Genomic DNA, 17,075 nt, shown 5'->3' on the forward strand with positions numbered 1-17,075 from the left:
AGCTGATGACAAGCGAAGAGCCAACCTCACCAGGCAGGGGGTTTAGGCTATTCTTAGTCCATTTTAACTCATAAAGATCCTAAGAGCAGAGAGTCACTGCTGTCACTCGTGGCAGAAAAGAAACGTTGGTACACCACGATCCTCAGAAAAATAATGTCGTTGTTGATGGTTAAAAAGGACTTTAAACTCAGGTCTTAATGTAACTACGCATCGATGAATGTTTGGAAAAATAACTTGATGACATTTTTAAATAAAGTTACATTCAAGCTCTCTTGCCCATAATTAGAATCCGAAATTTAATATCGGCAAAGCTAAAAAAAATCCTTGAAATAATGGTACAAATGCATTAATAAAAACTGAAGTGACTTTACAATTATCAATCCCAAAATTTTCAATTATCTCAAGATATAAATTATCTTTTGATATCTGACTTGGCCATTTATATTTAGCGGTCACGTGCGAAAATGGGAATGATTCCAATTATGCCTTGTAACATATTTCCTCCAGCTAAATCATGAAATAAGAAACGTTTTGGTAACGGATTTAAATCAATTACCTACCATGCAAAGGGAGCCAACGAGGACTCACAGGAAAATTTCGTAAATACCTACCAAGTCAAGCGTGAAAAGCCCCTTCAACTGTGCTCAAATACCAATACGCTCGTGATCATTTGGGAGTAATTTAAAACCATCTACTACTATGCAGGTGTTAATGGCACAGCCATCAACATCAGAGTTGACGGAGCTCTTTGTTCCAATCCCCGACGGTTAGCGATCCTAAAGCACTGACGGACGTCTAACGATTTGAGTTCACCTTCCCTTCCTTGTAAGCCGCCTTGAGTTTACTAGCCATGGTCACCTCCTGGCGCTCCGCCAGACCACCTACCGCCGCCTCTCCCATTCCACAAGCATCTTGATGTAGCTGTTATCTATCACTAGACATATAAAGCTTACAAGCATGAACACTCAATCCGCTCTTGGCTCCTCCGATCCCTCTTCCGCTTCCCATAACTCAAAAGACAAATGAATGGGAGATAAAAGTTTTGTGCACGTTCACAGAGATAGAACGCCCGGACTTTGTGCTCCCGTTACATCGACTCGCTAGTGATACCGTATTTGCACTTTGAGTTCTCAAACTCCCATTCCTCTCGACCTTGGAAGAATATCGTCCTTGCCTGGGAAAACATCCAAGGCTGTGTGACTCCAGAGGTCTCTTTGTAGTCCCCCTTCACCGTAGCCGTCGCAGCGCGCCTCTCGGCGAGAAATTTTAGATCGACGGGGAGGAAATCGCGCGGCAAGGGTATAAGAGATATGGCAATAAGTGAGGACGGTCACTACCATTCGTAGTGCGGGTCGATTGAGGAAATGAAGCGGGTCGCTGTCGTTGGAGCGGGGGCTGCGGGTCTCGCGGCCGCCAAGAACCTTCGGGAAGAGTCCGACAAGTTCCAATTCACGGTTTTCGAGCAGACGGGCAATGTGGGAGGCACATGGGTCTACACCGAACGGGTGGGGAAGGACGAGTTTGGCCTTCCTATTCACAGCAGCATGTACAAGAGCTTGAGGTGAGATAGTATATGCGGTAAATATTTTATGAATTCATAATATTTGAGATTGAGATGTTATTTATTACGTGGTGTTTGGGGTCTGAACCTGAGAATTTTCACCCGTTGGTCAGCGAATACGCAAAGCTCCTTCCCATTCAACAAAGCAGGTCACCTGCACAATATAACATGAAAGATCACGGTTATAATCCCGCTGCAGCTAATCCCAATCGCTGCAGTGTTAACATTATCCTCATCAGTATACAAATTCAAAGACTGGTTATTCGAAGACTATCACTATCTATTTCTAGTGATAACTCCGGTTTAGATACGAAGGTTGCAATTTATATTTTGAGACTTGTCAACAGTAAGTCCTTTAAGTGCCATCTGACATTTACATCTGAAAGTATGACCTTTTTAACGCTAACATTCTTCAATACATTTCGTCCTTCGATCATAACTTGAGTTGTTTACAATGAATCAAAAATTTTGTCTCGGCGAAAGAAGGGAGTTGGCTCGTGAACACGTTCGTGTGGTGATTTTTTACGATTTTCGACGTGGATTTTAAAGACGGGTGCAACGATCAACTTACTTTCACTTTTGGCGATGATGCCCCAGCCTTTGCCACTGTGAAACGCTGATATAACGAATTCCATCATTGCCGCCGTTCGCTTAGCGACGAAAGTCGTGAAGGCCGTCCAAAATCACTTGTTGTACCAGAAAACATTGATGATGTGCAAGAACTAGTAAAAGAAGATCGTCAAGTGAATTATCGTGAGATTGAGCCACCCTTGGGGATTAGTATGACGAGCTCAATAAGATATTGCATGAGCATTTAGCTGTGAAAAATATTTGTTCGCGTTGGATCCCGCAAAATTTGGAAAAAGCTCAAAAAGATGTTCGTGTCAATTGGTGCAAAGAAAAGCTCAACAAATACAATGGTGGTGCATCAAAAGTTGTGTAAAACATCCACACAGGTACCGAATCTTGTACCTATGCGTATGAGCCTGGAATAAAACAGCAGTCCACTGAATGGGTCTTCCAAGACGAGCCAAATCCAACAAAAGTGATTCGTGCACGAAGCGCATCAAAGGAAATGATCGCCCGTTTCTTCGGAATAACTAGACATGTGGCAACCGTACTCTTAGACCAACGTAGAACCGAGAATTCTGATTGGTACACGAGCATTTGTTTGCCAGAAGTTCTTGGTGAAATACGGAAAATGAAGCGGCAATGAAGCATCATTCTTCATCATGAGAATGCAAGCTCTCACAGTTCGGCTGGAACAACTACCTATTTGACTGGCCAAAACGTTGAATTGATGGGTCATCCTCCGTACAGCCCTGATTTAGCACCAAATGACTTCTTTTTATTCCCGTTTATCAAGAAAATTGGGTGGCCAACGTTTTTCGGCGCCTGAAGAAGCCGTTGATGCCTTCAAAAACAACATTTTGGAGGTACCTCAATCGGGGTGGAAAGAGTGTTACGAAAATTGGTTTGAACGCATGTAAAAGTGTATTGATTACCATGGAGTATACTTCGGAAAGCAATAAAGCCATTTTTAACCAGATATTACTGTCTTTTCATTGTTGGGCTGAAACTATATATAGCAACCCTCGTACTAACAAGTATTCCGTCTGTAATCCCCTCCGTACTTTGCCTACGCATTTTTCCGTTGACTAATAATGTACCATATCAATATGTACCTTGTTTTCACCATAGACGTCGGTATTGTCATTTTTTATTCCATTCTTTTGTATACTTCTTCATTTATTCATTATCGGTCAATTTTATCATCTTCATTCACGTCAAGTGTCACGTGTTAAAGGTTTATATTCTGCTATGTTGTGTTTTTCTAGTGGTCCACGTATCTGTGAAGTGCCCTGCTCCTCAGGATTCATGGACGTATTGCTGCCTTTTGAATATTCTATACGAATTTAAGATCCATAGTAGCTGGAACATAATTATAACCCTAGAATTAGTTCCTCATTTCTTTATTCGCAACGTCACTTCATGTGATATATGGGTCACGTAGAGCACTCACGCTGGTATGCATATTTTTTCAAAGTTTCTGAGAAGAGCATTCCGCTTCGTATTTCGTAATGATTGCCACTTCATACTTTAGTGGAATCCCAAATAGTGTTTTCTGGTTATCTCTTAAATATGGTAACGATAATTCACTGGTGGGGGCAAATTCCATACGCATGATTGCGATCCAGTAACCTTATCATATTGGCCTTGAGCTAGATGCTGAAAGATGATGTAAAAAATATTAAAGGATCGGCTCTCTAAATGTGAGGGGGCATTATATTGCAGAACAGTTTTGATCTATTCACGGAATTATTTCAAGCTTAAAAAATCTTGTGAATCGAAAAGCTTCGAAACAGGAAGAGTTCAATGACAAAAAAAATTGATTCAATGTTTTTAAAATGCTGTATAGTGAAGATTTTGGCAAATAAAAAAATTATGACGATAAAAATATTATATTATACGAGGGCGATTCGAAAAGTCAGGTCTTTTATCTTTTTTTCATGAAAAATCAAGTGTATTCTCAACTTCGTCTACATCGTAGGAAAGGTTGAGCATTTAGCTATTTTGCTACATACTTGCCCTGACGATCAATCACTTTTTGCATCCTTGTAAAAAGCTTTTAAATACTGGAGTCGTACCTTTCTCCCGCCGCGTCGCGAAGCCAACTGACGACTGCTTCTTGCACTTCCTCGTTTGACTTTAATTTCTGTCCTCCAAGGGCTTTTTGAGAGCGGGAAACGAGTGGTAGTCGCTGGGGGAAACGTCCGGGCTGTAAGGAGGTTGTTCGATGATATCCCAGCCGAATTCATTGAGTAGGGTGGTCGTTTGATATGACACGTTCATGTTGGTGTGGACGTGCATTGTCATGATGCAAACACACTCCTTGGTGAGACACCTAGTTGTAATCTAGGACCTCCGACACAATATTCTGCATGGAAAAGTAGCCACTCCCTTCATTAAGGCCTTCCTTTCTCTCGTGAAGGGTAATTCTCCGGTTATTACGCATCAATTGGAGCCACCGTTGAGTCCATCAAACTCGACCGACCCGACCGCTGCTCATCGTGGATGTTTTCCCGGCCATCAAAAAATTCCCCGCACCACTTCCTCACGTTTTTGATGAACATAAAATTCTCACCATACACTTCCACTAAATGGTGATGAATTTAATCGGAGAAGCAGTCGTCAGTTGGCTTCGCGAGAAAGGTACGACACCGGTATTAAAAAGCAGCTTACAAGGATGCAAAAATTGATTGAACGTCAAGGCGACAATGTGAAAAAAGGCCCAATGCTCAACCTTTCCAACGATGTACGCAAAGTTGAGAGTAAATTTGATTTTTTATTAAATAAAAAGGAGACCTTACTTTTCGAATCGCCCTCGTATATACGGAACTCACTATATTTTTGTATGTTTTCCTAACCCATATGCGAGGTTAAGAGATTTATGAAGTACTAATTCACCCGCATATGATAAAAACGTTTTTGGGAAAAGTACAGTAAACGTCAAAAATGTAAATGCCTCGCAAGTTCGACGGGCGTTTAAACAAAACGGAGGGACATGCGGGAATAATGTTAATGTGGACTGATTGTTATGAATAATTGGGAAGAGTTCACCGATTATATGTTTGATTTTGTGGGTTCCGGGAAACAAAGTGGTGATTAGGTTAGGGCATTTTGGACGGTTTAGTTTGGGAAGAGGAGTGTCCTGGTATTGGGTTGAAGGTTTGAGGATTTTATTATTCAATAGTTTTTTCCGCGTAACCCCACGTTTCCTTAAACTGTGGCTAGTCTATGTATTTCTGTTGGGAAGGGGTGCTGTTGCAGGGACGGAAGCTGCATTATAAACATGCATATATATGTATGTATATATGTATATATAAAAACCATAAACATAGTAATCAACCGGAAAGTCGGTTTGGTAGGTGATGGTAGAGTTCACCCAGTACTAGGCCCTATACCCATATATATACATACATATATATATATATATATATATATATATATATATATATATATATATATATATATATATATATATATATATATATACACATAGACTCATAAAACTTTGATATGGAGCGTAGCTATGTATGTTCCTCGTCTTCCTGCGTCTGGCTAACCACATGTCTCGAACTGCTCAGGTGCGAGTGGAAGACGGAGACTCCGGATAGAAAGTATCAGGAAAGAGGTGTAAGGCAGGGTTGTCCATATCACCGGTTCTGTTCAAGGCATGTGTGGAGGAAATGAATAAAAATGCATGGGAAGAACTGGAGGTAGAATGGAAGTCGGAGGGAATTCGTAAAATCAATTAGATACGCTGATGACCAAACTTCAGTTTGTCATTCAGCCAAGGAGTTGCAAGCATTGCGGAGTGAATCGGAAGTTCAGTACGATAGATACAGGGTGAGAATCAATATATATATATATATATATATATATATATATATATATATATATATATATATATATATACATATATAATGTATAAACATCGCAGGTTATGCGATTTACCAGAAAAAAAGGCTAAGCTAAACATTAAAATAGGAGGGCAACAAATAGAACAGGTAGAACAGTTTACGTATCTCGGTAGTGTTTTGGACCAACACGGTCAAAGTAGAAGGGACGTAAGGAGAAGAATTGCGCTAGGCAAAGAGGCTTTCACAAGGAGGAGGGAGTTAATTACGGGGACGTTGAGTAAGGATGTTAAGAAAAGACTCGTAAAAACTTTGATATGGAGCGTAGACGGCGCGGAAACGTGGTCATTGAAGCAGGAGGATAGACGTAGACTGGAGGCTTTTGAAATGTGGGTGTGGAGAAGAATGGAGAGGGTAAAATGGACAGAGGAGAAAACAAATGAGGAAGTACTTGGTATGGTAGGCGAAGAGAGGGGTTTGTTGGGAGAAATCTTATGGAGGCAGGAAAAGTGGATGAAGGGGGTATTGACCGGCAGTGGAATGTTGAAGACTGTAATAGAGGGGAGAATGTTAGGCAAACGAGGAAAGGGAAGGAACAGGATAGGGATGTTGGACGGGATGAAGGGAGGAAGAAAGTACTCAGAAATGAAGAGGGACCTGATGTCGAGTAGGATGATGGATTTTGTGTTTTGTTGGGAGTAATGAAATGTTTGTTTGGTAGTTGTGTCCATCCAAAAACCTACCTTAACCGGTAGATTACCTCAAAAAAAAATATATATACATATGTGGGTCCAGGGGTAGAGCGTTGGACTGCTGACCAGAGGGTCCCGGGTTCGATTCCCGGGCAAGGCACTCTGGGCACCTGCAGCTCCACCCATGCTATGTGATTTTTCGGGTACCAGGTCTTCCTGGGAAACCATAACCGGCACAGGGAAAGGAACTGGCCCCCCTACCCTGATGTGTGAATTTCACACGCCGTCGGGCGAACCTCTACCAATCGGGTAGATTATTGTGTTTATGGTTTTGTCTATGTATATAAATATATGTATGTATATATTATATATAAACACAGTAATCAACCCGAAGGTCGGTTTGGAAGGTGATGGCAGAGTTCTCCCAGTACTAAGCCCTATACGGCGTGTGAATATTCACACATCAGGGTAGGGGGGGCAGTTCCTTTCCCTGTGCCGGTTATGGTTTCTCAGGTATATATATTATATAAATATATACTACTCTCTACTGTGTTCGTCCTTCATATGTGTGTTCCTATCCCTTTTCCTTATATCTATTTCCTTGTGAATGAGTATTTGTTTGCCGTTTGGCAGGATTTCGTGTTTGAATGTATGTGTGTGTGTGTGTGTGTGTGTGTGTGTGTATATATATATATATATATATATATATATATATATATATATATATATATATATATATATATATATATATATACACACATACATACACACACACCCACACACACCGACACATATGTACAAACATTAATACACTCTCTCCAATATATGTGTGTGTGAACTGAGTTTGTGTTTAACAAAGGAGCAATAAATAAAAAATTAATGAAATGCATTTGCAATTAATAAGTCAGTTAAACTCAGGTCCTTAGATTTACGCTGTGGTTTCTCCTGTATAACCTCGTGCGCTGCATTAGTAATATTTGTCACATTCCAACATCCACGTTAATTTAATGAAACATCTATAACTGTGCACATTATCTCTGATTCTATGGATAGCCGAAAAAAACCTTCAACAGAGTTTCCGGGATAACTTGCCATCAGAGAGAAAAGCATTAGTTAAGTAAAGTTTGCTGCTGTTTCCTGCATAAATTATTCTTCCTCCATTTAAAAATACTACCGGAATTCATTATTTATGTGAACCATTATAGTTATTGATGAAAATATATTAAAATATTTGTTAATTAGGTTTTTCTGGCAGACGAAGCGGGTGTGAGCCAATCATTAATTCAGCCTCCTCCTCTGATGACCGCTCTCGAGCAAATTCGTGTTATAATACCGTCATGAGACTATAATCAGTGTGTTCTCTCTGAACATCTTCGAGTGGAAAACCATTCCCCCAAGTATTGCTTATCCATGGTCATGATCTCCTAACCCGATTTTCTGACATTAACACCAAATTTTATCGCGTATCGCTGCTCCATGGAACGGGACATCGTGAATTCGTGACTGACCCTTGAGCAGGAGTCCATTATTGCATCGACCCTAACATTGTAACTGCCCGGAGGCAACTGACGCGATGGCGTTGTTTTCCCGAGACCTCCCACTACCTTTCCCAACACAAATCACCCGTATCCAGTTGTCCGCGTCGGCGGAAGAACATTATTTCACTTATTTTTGGAGCATATCCTGTGTATAGGGCGATGAAGAAATTATTTGTATCATGTTTTCAGAAAATTTGTTAATTTAAAAAAATAAAAACGCTTTCCATTAGAATGTATAAACATATATTTAATCCGTCCAGGGGTTATTTTGAATCAACTGAATAATCGTCTTTAAAATATCAAATAAAAATAATTAAATTATTAAACGCAATACCGTATATTTCAAATAGTTTTATATATCGCCCAACATGACGACAGTTTATGTCATTTTCCAAGAAATGGTGAGTAAAATGCTAATGCGGCGAGTAACTGAAAAGAAAAAATGTACCTGACTCAAAAATACTGTTTTGGGAAGAAAGATCTACGTAAGGAGCCCCCGGTGTTCCTTATTTTTGGCAGATAGCATTATTATGGTTGAAATAAAAATCGTGACCCCTTAAAGAAATTCTGGGTTACAGTGACAGTATTTCAATTCATTTGTAAGAGTTTCGGCTTCAGGTATACACAAATATCTCGTATTTTAGCGAACGATCAAAATATTAGTAGCACTTGGTTCGAGGTAACTCGATGTCTAACGCCATCCCGTACTTAAACTTGAAAATGCGAGGACTTGAGCCTAAAATAAAATGCAGTTTTCCTGATGCCTACGTTATCTCATTTGAAAGATTCTATTTGAGTCGTCCTTTTCTCACAAGTGGCGGTTTCCTGAGGAAATGATATCATTATTAGGCTATAATTGTCAGAAATTGGTTATGATTTTTCCCCCAGGGGAGCGTTTTAAATTTTAGTCAACATTTTCGCTTACAGCCCTGCCATCTATTCCCTTTTCGCCGAACTCCTATACTCAATTTCTGCCAGACCAAATCCATGACATTTAAGCGCGATGATGATCAAAGCAAAAAGAGCTCTTTCCAAGCGTCACGAAAAATAGTAATCAGGGACTTTTCAGTTCGCAGAAAAACTAAATTTCCCTTGGAGTTATTCATTATTGAAAAACCAAATTTTCTATCACACGATTTTTGAAAATCCTTTTTAGACACACATCCTTTGTTTTACAACTTGCTATTAAAATTACCCCTGGCGCCCTTTGAATTTTAGATTGATGAGAGTCAGAAAAAAACCTGGGGCGATGTAGATTATTTCCATTTGTTGGGTGTTATTTCCTAAGATCATTTGAAGTTATGATAAACCCGTTTAACAATCATACACTTATTTTAATAAAAAGTACTTAATTAAGTAAAATACTTTTTATTGCAGAACAAACTTGCCAAAAGAGGTTATGGGATTTCCAGATTATCCTATACCAGCCCAGGAAAAGTCATATCTGGTGTCTGCAGAGATTTTAAAGTTCTTGGAAAATTATGCGAAAGATTTTAAGCTCTATGATCATATAAAGGTAAATATAAATATAGTTTTAAAAATATTATAACCGATTCAATATCTTTACGCCTTTTAAATTTTTGAATTACCCTGCTTTCTTTTTCTCATAGCTCTACACAAATATATTTTTTTATGCTTTGCTATTGAAAATATTTATGACTCCAATGTAACCTAAGAGGGATTGTGGTAGTCCACAGTGAGTCGAGCTCTTGGCTAATTACTGGAGTGCGGTCGTTCGATTCAACCTAATGACTTTGGTAATCTTAAGCTTAATCCAGGCTGTATCATTTTTTGGGTAACAGAGCTTTTTGGGAAACTATATGTAGCTCAGTGAAAGGAACTGACCCCTACACTCTGAAGGGTGATTTTCACACGACATTGGTCTTATCACTAGTTGAGCTACACCCTCACCTCTCAAACCAGCCTTCTAGTTCATAAGTTGTGGTCTTATAATGTTAAATATTAAAATATATTCTCTCTTAATAGTTTTTTCATCTCGTCACGAGCATTACGCCAATTAATGGAAGATGGTCGGTAAAGGTGAAGGATTTGAAGAATAATAAGGAAAAAGAGCTGGAATTTGACGCGGTGATGGTGTGTAATGGGTATGTTTATCGGGCTTATACCGCAAAGTATTAGAATTCCCACTTTTAATCAATAAGTCATTAATGTTTCATGTGAATTAAAGGTTAACTTTAATAGAGGCTTTTGGGAAAATATGAACTGTGTCCTCAACTACATTCCCTTATAAATAAGCAAATCATTTCACAAACCAAAATCTCTTACATAATACCTTATTCGCGGGATGTACCTGATTCCTATTTTATTTGTTTACGATCCACCCTAATCACTTTAAATTTCTTAATTCCATCAGATTGTAATCAAAACTCGATTTTTCAATGGATTGATCAACTCTTTTGGAGGAATCTTAATGTAATCATACATGTACGTTATGAGTTTAGCTAAAATATATTTAAATCTAAATGTTTCTATAAGGGCATAAGCGATATAACTATATGAAGTAATAATTAAATTTTTATGTATTGTCTATTTTAGAAAAATATCTCTCATTTTGTACAGATAAATTAACCATTAAAAAATTTCCTTTATATTTGCCCTAGGCATTACTCTACGCCCTACATTCCCCGTATCGTCGGTGCGGAAGAATTCAAAGGTAACCAAATTCATAGCCATGACTATCGTATTCCGGAGATATTTCGCCAGCAGCGTGTCGTTGTTATCGGCGCGGGACCATCCGGTATGGATCTCGCACTTGAAATTTCTAGAGAAGCCAAAACAGTAAGTCATAATTTTTAGCTATGTTTTATAAAATGCATATGGTATTATTAATTTTAAAAATTACAATTACAGCATTTTCATCTTCGTTACTATTTTAGTAATTCTTTCAGTAATCACATAGAAATGAGCCAAGGATTATATTAAGTTTTCTGGGGTGGCGAATTCATTGTGTGAAATTGTGTAATGTTGTAAGTGAATCCCTTTAAACCGATAGATTTATTACTATTATGCAGTTGGTTCTTTATAAGGTGATTCATTTACTAATTAAAATGATTATTAATTTTTCTTAAAATATGCATTTAAATCAACTGAATGGAATTTAAATCATTTGCTTTAAATTTCAGGTCATTTTAAGTCATCATTTAAAAGACCCAATAGCCACAAAATTTCCTGATAATGTACTGCAAAAGCCAGATATAGAATTCATGCACGAAAAAGGAATTACTTTTAAGGATGGTTCAACGGCTGAAGTTGACACAATTTTCTACTGCACAGGTGAACAGTTTTAGTATCATACTAATTACACCATTTAAATTCGAATTAATCATAACATCAAAGACTGTGGATGTTTACGTAATAGTTTCACATAACTTCACAAAATTGATAAAATGTTCGTACATCGGGTCAGAAATAAAAACATTGCAGGCTGGGTAACTTTAGATACGTAATCTCCAAAAAGTCCCAGTTTTCCAAGATCCCAATAAGGAACTACAAATTTTTAATTCAGAGTAAAATATTGGAGGCACAATTATAAAGGTTTAGAAAAACTGCAAGATCTCGTATTAATTTATATTAAATAATATGAACTCTGATATGTTCTCAATATTTTTTGAGTGGCTATCACGTTAGGATTTCAAGTCGTTAAGTTACAAATATAACTTTTCTTAATGCATCGTTCATGAAACATTATAAATGTAACATGAATTTACTGACATTCCTGCATCGCACTTTAGTTCGGTAATTTAAAAATTTCTAGCGTTACATCCGTTTAGATAGTGACTGTTTTTATAGAAATTAGATTTCCATAAAATCCCCTTAAGATTTCTATTTTAACTATTGCACCAGCTCTCTATTTCAGAAGTATGAGAAAATAGAAGTAATAGACATAGCTCTTTTTTCTTGCTCGAGTGACAAATGTAATAACTGTAGTATTCAATTAACAATATACTATATATATATATATATATATATATATATATATATATATATATATATATATATTTATGTATGAGGCCCCTACCTTATCACTTAGGAATAAACACCCGGTCCCATTTTTAAAAGTTAAAATGCATTTCAACGGTCATAACGTGGTGATTCATTGACCTTATCCGCAAGTTCCCAATGCACCTTTTCAGGTGAGTTTTCCAATTGATAAAGTGGAATCGTAGATTTTCATTCGCATTGATTTGCACTTTTGAAATCATTGCACGCGTAAAACCCCGGAATTAATGCAGATATACATTTAAGGGACCTTAAGGCACCTAACTACTGGAGAAAACTATAGCCAAAGGAATCAGACAGGATCGGCCATTAGAATGTTTTTTTACGCGGGTTATATCACTCCATTCTACCTAATGATATTTTCTAAGCAGATTTGAACTTTAAGTCTCTCTTCATGATGTCCGTAGCTGTAATCTGTAATTTATCTTTCAATGAAAACTGAATGCCAAAACTTAATCATCTACTGCCGTTAAACTTGGAAAGGTGAAATGAAATTGTTGAAAAATAGTAGTCACGAAAATAGTAAGAACAGTCCTTTTATCTTGTAATTTCCACACTATGTATTTTTATGCAAGATTCTTTGAAGTACATGAAAACGCATAGTGACAAAAATTGGATGATTTCAACAATTACCTTTCTCACAGGAGTGGTTACGTAAACAAAATCTAAATACTTAGAATAAATAAAATAATAGGGCATATATGCCTAAAAGGTGAAATTAAATGCCCATATTTCATGCTCGATAATATTATGTTTAATTTGCTCTCTTACTATTGTTATCTTATGGCGATATTATTAGCCATATCATAAATGACATTCATTTTCCCCCTCACCACCACAGAGATTGAAAAAGAACGCTATTCCTGTGTTAGCATAGTATCCTTACTTTCGACAACTACATTTACTACTATCCGCGTTTGCAAGAGTTCTAAATATATCTTTAATGATAGCCCTCTCGTGCGCGTTGACATGCTGCAATATGCTAGTAATGGAATAACAGCTCCCTTCTTTGCGTAGCTTATTTTCAAAAAGTGGGATGTTCTCATTTTTAAGAATCGAGAGTGTGAACATCTCACAAAACAAAACAAATAAAACTTAAAGATGAGCCCATTTTTAATTACCGAATTTACAAAAGGTATTTAAAAAAAAGGAAAGAAAAACTCTTTAAATTATCATTCTATATTGGGGAGGAATTCACTCAAGGAGTTTACCTCGTGAAGCATTCAGTAGAATAAATTAAAATAGGGTTTTATGCACCGAAATTAATTTTATATTTAGGAATAATAAAGAAGAGAGGCACCATTTTATGGCAAACGAGAATGATGAAAAATGCTTCTGAAACTTAAAATTTGGATTTAAATTTAGGGCTACATTTTGACGGACCATCTTATACAATATTGAGATTTTACCCGGGGTTATTTTTGCTTATACATAAAGGTTCGTTGAATTACTGTAGAAGAAGGTGAATACATTTTTTATAAAGCTTTTACTAAATAAAACCACTGACCATTCAGGTTACAGGTATAATTTCCCATTCCTAAGTGAAGCATGCAGAGTGAGAGTAGAGGATAATCATGTGAAGCCCCTGTACAAGCATCTTATACACACGGAATTCCCAACCCTCTGCTTCATTGGACTGCCATTCTACGTTTGTGCCTTCTCACTTTTCGACTTGCAGGTGAGGTTTATTAACCAAAGCTAACTCTAAAATGCAATGTTTATTTTTAATTATCTTCGTTACTTAAGCATTAATATTAAAAAAGTTTTGAAGGAATCCAGGCTTTTAATGAATATTGGAAAAGAAAATAATAATCCTTTAAAATATGTCTATGCCCATTTTAATGGTCAGTAATGTACTACTAACTCATTTCTATGATAAAATGTTCTGCATGGATATTGTAAGGTAATTTAAAAAAATCTTATTCCATTAGGCCTAACTATTGCCATGATAGAGCTGTAATTGGATTGGTGACTTGATATTCTATCCAAAAGGAATAAACGGTTGTCAGTTGCTTTTCCACTCATTCCGTTTTAAGGACGTACCGAATTACATATTGTTAAGGTATTCATCTAAATTTTCTAAGGAAGGAGAATAGGAGTGATAATTTTGAATCTCAATTGATTCCCATTTAACAAATATATATTTATTTATCAAATATATCCACATCTATACAGGATTGTTATTGCTAAACAATGATTGCTCCCTTAATGGTTAAAATTTGAAGGCTCACAATAGGATTGTCTTCTATTCGCGGGGAACACATCTTGTTTGCGATCTATTAACTCCTAACTCGGTTCTTCTTATTTAATATCGACTCTCATGTCGTTAAGGATACTTATTTGCTTTTTTTATCTCGCCAGATCACTTAAACATTCCGTCCTCACGTTCACCAAAATCCCATTACCTTTGTTCAAATACAGTGCCCACTTTTAGGACTTTTTAAAAGTGAACTTTCCCTGGTTAGGCCTCTCTTCTCGCACTATTTTCAAAACTTCGTATTTTCACTTTTTCTCTGTCCAACAACTTTTCGTCATTGTTCTCCGCATTTACATTCCAAAATCTTCTCATATATACTCATCTCCAATCAGCCAAACCAGGATTCGAATTTATGCTGAGTCTATTTGTATAGTAAATTTTTGCATTTATTTTAAGAGAGTCATTCTCTTCCAGTACTATTCTTCAAAATAAAGTAAATCGATATTACTTCCGTATATAATTGGAAAAAATGGCCAGTTGGTTATTTTACGTACCTATGAGAACAAAATTACCTTTGCAATAGATGTTTGATCCTCTTCCGTTATAATTGAACCAAGTGCTTCTAATATATTGATCTTTCGCTAATATACGAGAGTTTTGGATATATTTGATTGCCTGTTTACCATATGACTACTTTCTGATTCGACAGGTATATTCATTTGTACATTTCGCTTGGGTATGTTATTAATGATGTTTACACTTTTGAATTCAAGTATATGTACATATGCGTCATTATTACAAATAGAATAAAACGGCAGCCATAAATGAAAGAGACAACAGTTCCTGGTAGTTGAATATGGAGCCGAATCTCTCTCGCATAAATGGAAATAATACCACTACAACACCAAATTGCCTTAAGGTGTCACGATGTTTGTTTCAACTCAAATAATGCTACCTGTCCTTCAATGGACTTCAACCTGTACGCGGTGGAAGGGCTTGTGCGTTCCGATGATCCCTAGAGCTGTGTTGGCGGAAGAAATGATAATTGCTCTTGGTAGGGTCATCCAGGCCAAATAGACAACCATACACTACCATAGGACTGCTTTTCTGATTAGGCAGATATATTCATTTGCCAATTTCACTTCGTTATGGGATTTTTATCATTTTGAATTTAAGTATTTGCGCCATTATTTTAATCGAATAAAATGGCTTATATGAAAGAAAGAGTTCCTATTAATCGCATATGAAGCCGAGGCTCTTTCGAGTGAATTGAAATCCCATGTCTATAACACCAAATTTCTTTAAGATTTCACGATATTTATTCCAACTAAAATAGAGAAGTTTGTCAAAAGTAGATGTACCGGAGGTTATTAAACAGAACTTTCTTTTACATGAGATTTTTCTTGGATAAGAAAGTACATTTTCAGTTTTCTGTAATTCCATTATATGCAGTGATCCAGTTTCAATTATGAAATCAAATGCATTGCTTTTGCAGATTATTTGATAAAGGAAATTTATATCGTCAAAAATCTGCCATGCACATATCCTACTCTAAGCGTTAAAAAATCCCTCACAAGGCGGGATCCTCCTTTATCCTCCCCTTTTGAATTCCTTGTACTTCCATGTTTATAGAATTGGTGAGATAGAGAGTGCACCTAACGTTTTCACAGGAGTTTTTCCTACTCATCATTCGCAGTGTCGCTTCTTTCTGCGGGTGTTCGAAGGCACTATGACCCTCCCAAGCATGGAGCAGATGAATGCGGACGCCGAAAGAGAACAGTTGAAGCGGCGAGAGATGGGTTTCGGGAATCGCCAGGCTCATATGATGGGTCCCCTCCAAGGGGATTATTACGACGACCTGGCCCGAACATCCGGCATAGAGGGGCTGCCACCTGTGTTGACCAAGTTGCATAACTTAAGCAGCCAACGTTTCCTAGACGATCTCATCAACTACAGAAATGACATCTTTAAAGTAATTGACTCGGAGAATTACGTGCACGTAAAATTAAGTCATTAGTGTGGGAGGCATGCTCCGTATATTCAGAGATTTCGCCAGTTCAGAACAGAGGAAAACGAATTGCTGCAGATGATCTGATGGATAATATTTCTTACTGCTCCACATGCAAAGAGATGAAATGATTTCAATGAAATTTTAACAAGTTGGATTTCTGAATGATAAACTACCTAAATGCGCAACCTACTGCAAAAACTAACATTATAATTCATGAAAACAAAGCTAGAAACAATTACACTTGTTTTTGATAACCACCTGGTTTCCAATTAAGAATTAATGTTAACAAAAATGTTTATGACAAATATTGAATCATTGTGATAAACAATATTAGAGCAGGACCTAAGTCACACCAAAATTCCGTTGTCTTTTACTGAATAAATACAAACAACTGTAAAATATCCATTGCATCATTTTGGAAATATTTGGTTACGATTTCAACTTCATTATAATCTCTTTAAAGAAAAACTTTCTAATTAAATTATATGTATATTTTATTTTGCACCAAATATCATGCACATTTTTAGAAATGTTATGTATCTAAAATTTACAATTCGGCTGTTAACAGCATGTGAGGGTAAATTAGTACACTTTACCAAAGAACATATTTTTATTGATAAATTTAGAGCCATGTA

At 37.0% G+C, this 17,075-nt stretch overlaps 1 protein-coding gene across 1 annotated transcript; it reads left to right on the top strand.

The window, feature by feature from the left end:
- The first annotated feature begins 1,281 nt into the window (after nt 1–1,281).
- Nucleotides 1,282–17,075, top strand: Fmo-1 (Flavin-containing monooxygenase 1). The gene is made up of 7 exons (XM_071582769.1): nt 1,282–1,561; nt 9,590–9,728; nt 10,199–10,317; nt 10,834–11,011; nt 11,356–11,506; nt 13,747–13,910; nt 16,126–17,075. Exons 1-7 carry the CDS (start codon nt 1,365–1,367, stop codon nt 16,444–16,446), a joined length of 1,269 nt encoding a protein of 422 aa, XP_071438870.1. The 5' UTR covers nt 1,282–1,364; the 3' UTR covers nt 16,447–17,075.

This window comes from Hetaerina americana, unplaced genomic scaffold, assembly GCF_022747635.1.
Source record: "Hetaerina americana unplaced genomic scaffold, ioHetAmer1.1.p SCAF_12, whole genome shotgun sequence".
Lineage (NCBI taxonomy): Eukaryota > Metazoa > Arthropoda > Insecta > Odonata > Calopterygidae > Hetaerina > Hetaerina americana.

Coding starts and splice junctions, on each gene's coding strand:
- Fmo-1 (XM_071582769.1), top strand. CDS start 1,365: ATGAAGCGGGTCGCTGTCGTTGGAGCGGGGGCTGCGGGTCTCGCGGCC. Junction 1,562..9,589: donor AGCATGTACAAGAGCTTGAG/GTGAGATAGTAT, acceptor TTTTTATTGCAG/AACAAACTTGCCAAAAGAGG. Junction 11,012..11,355: donor TTTCTAGAGAAGCCAAAACA/GTAAGTCATAAT, acceptor TTTAAATTTCAG/GTCATTTTAAGTCATCATTT.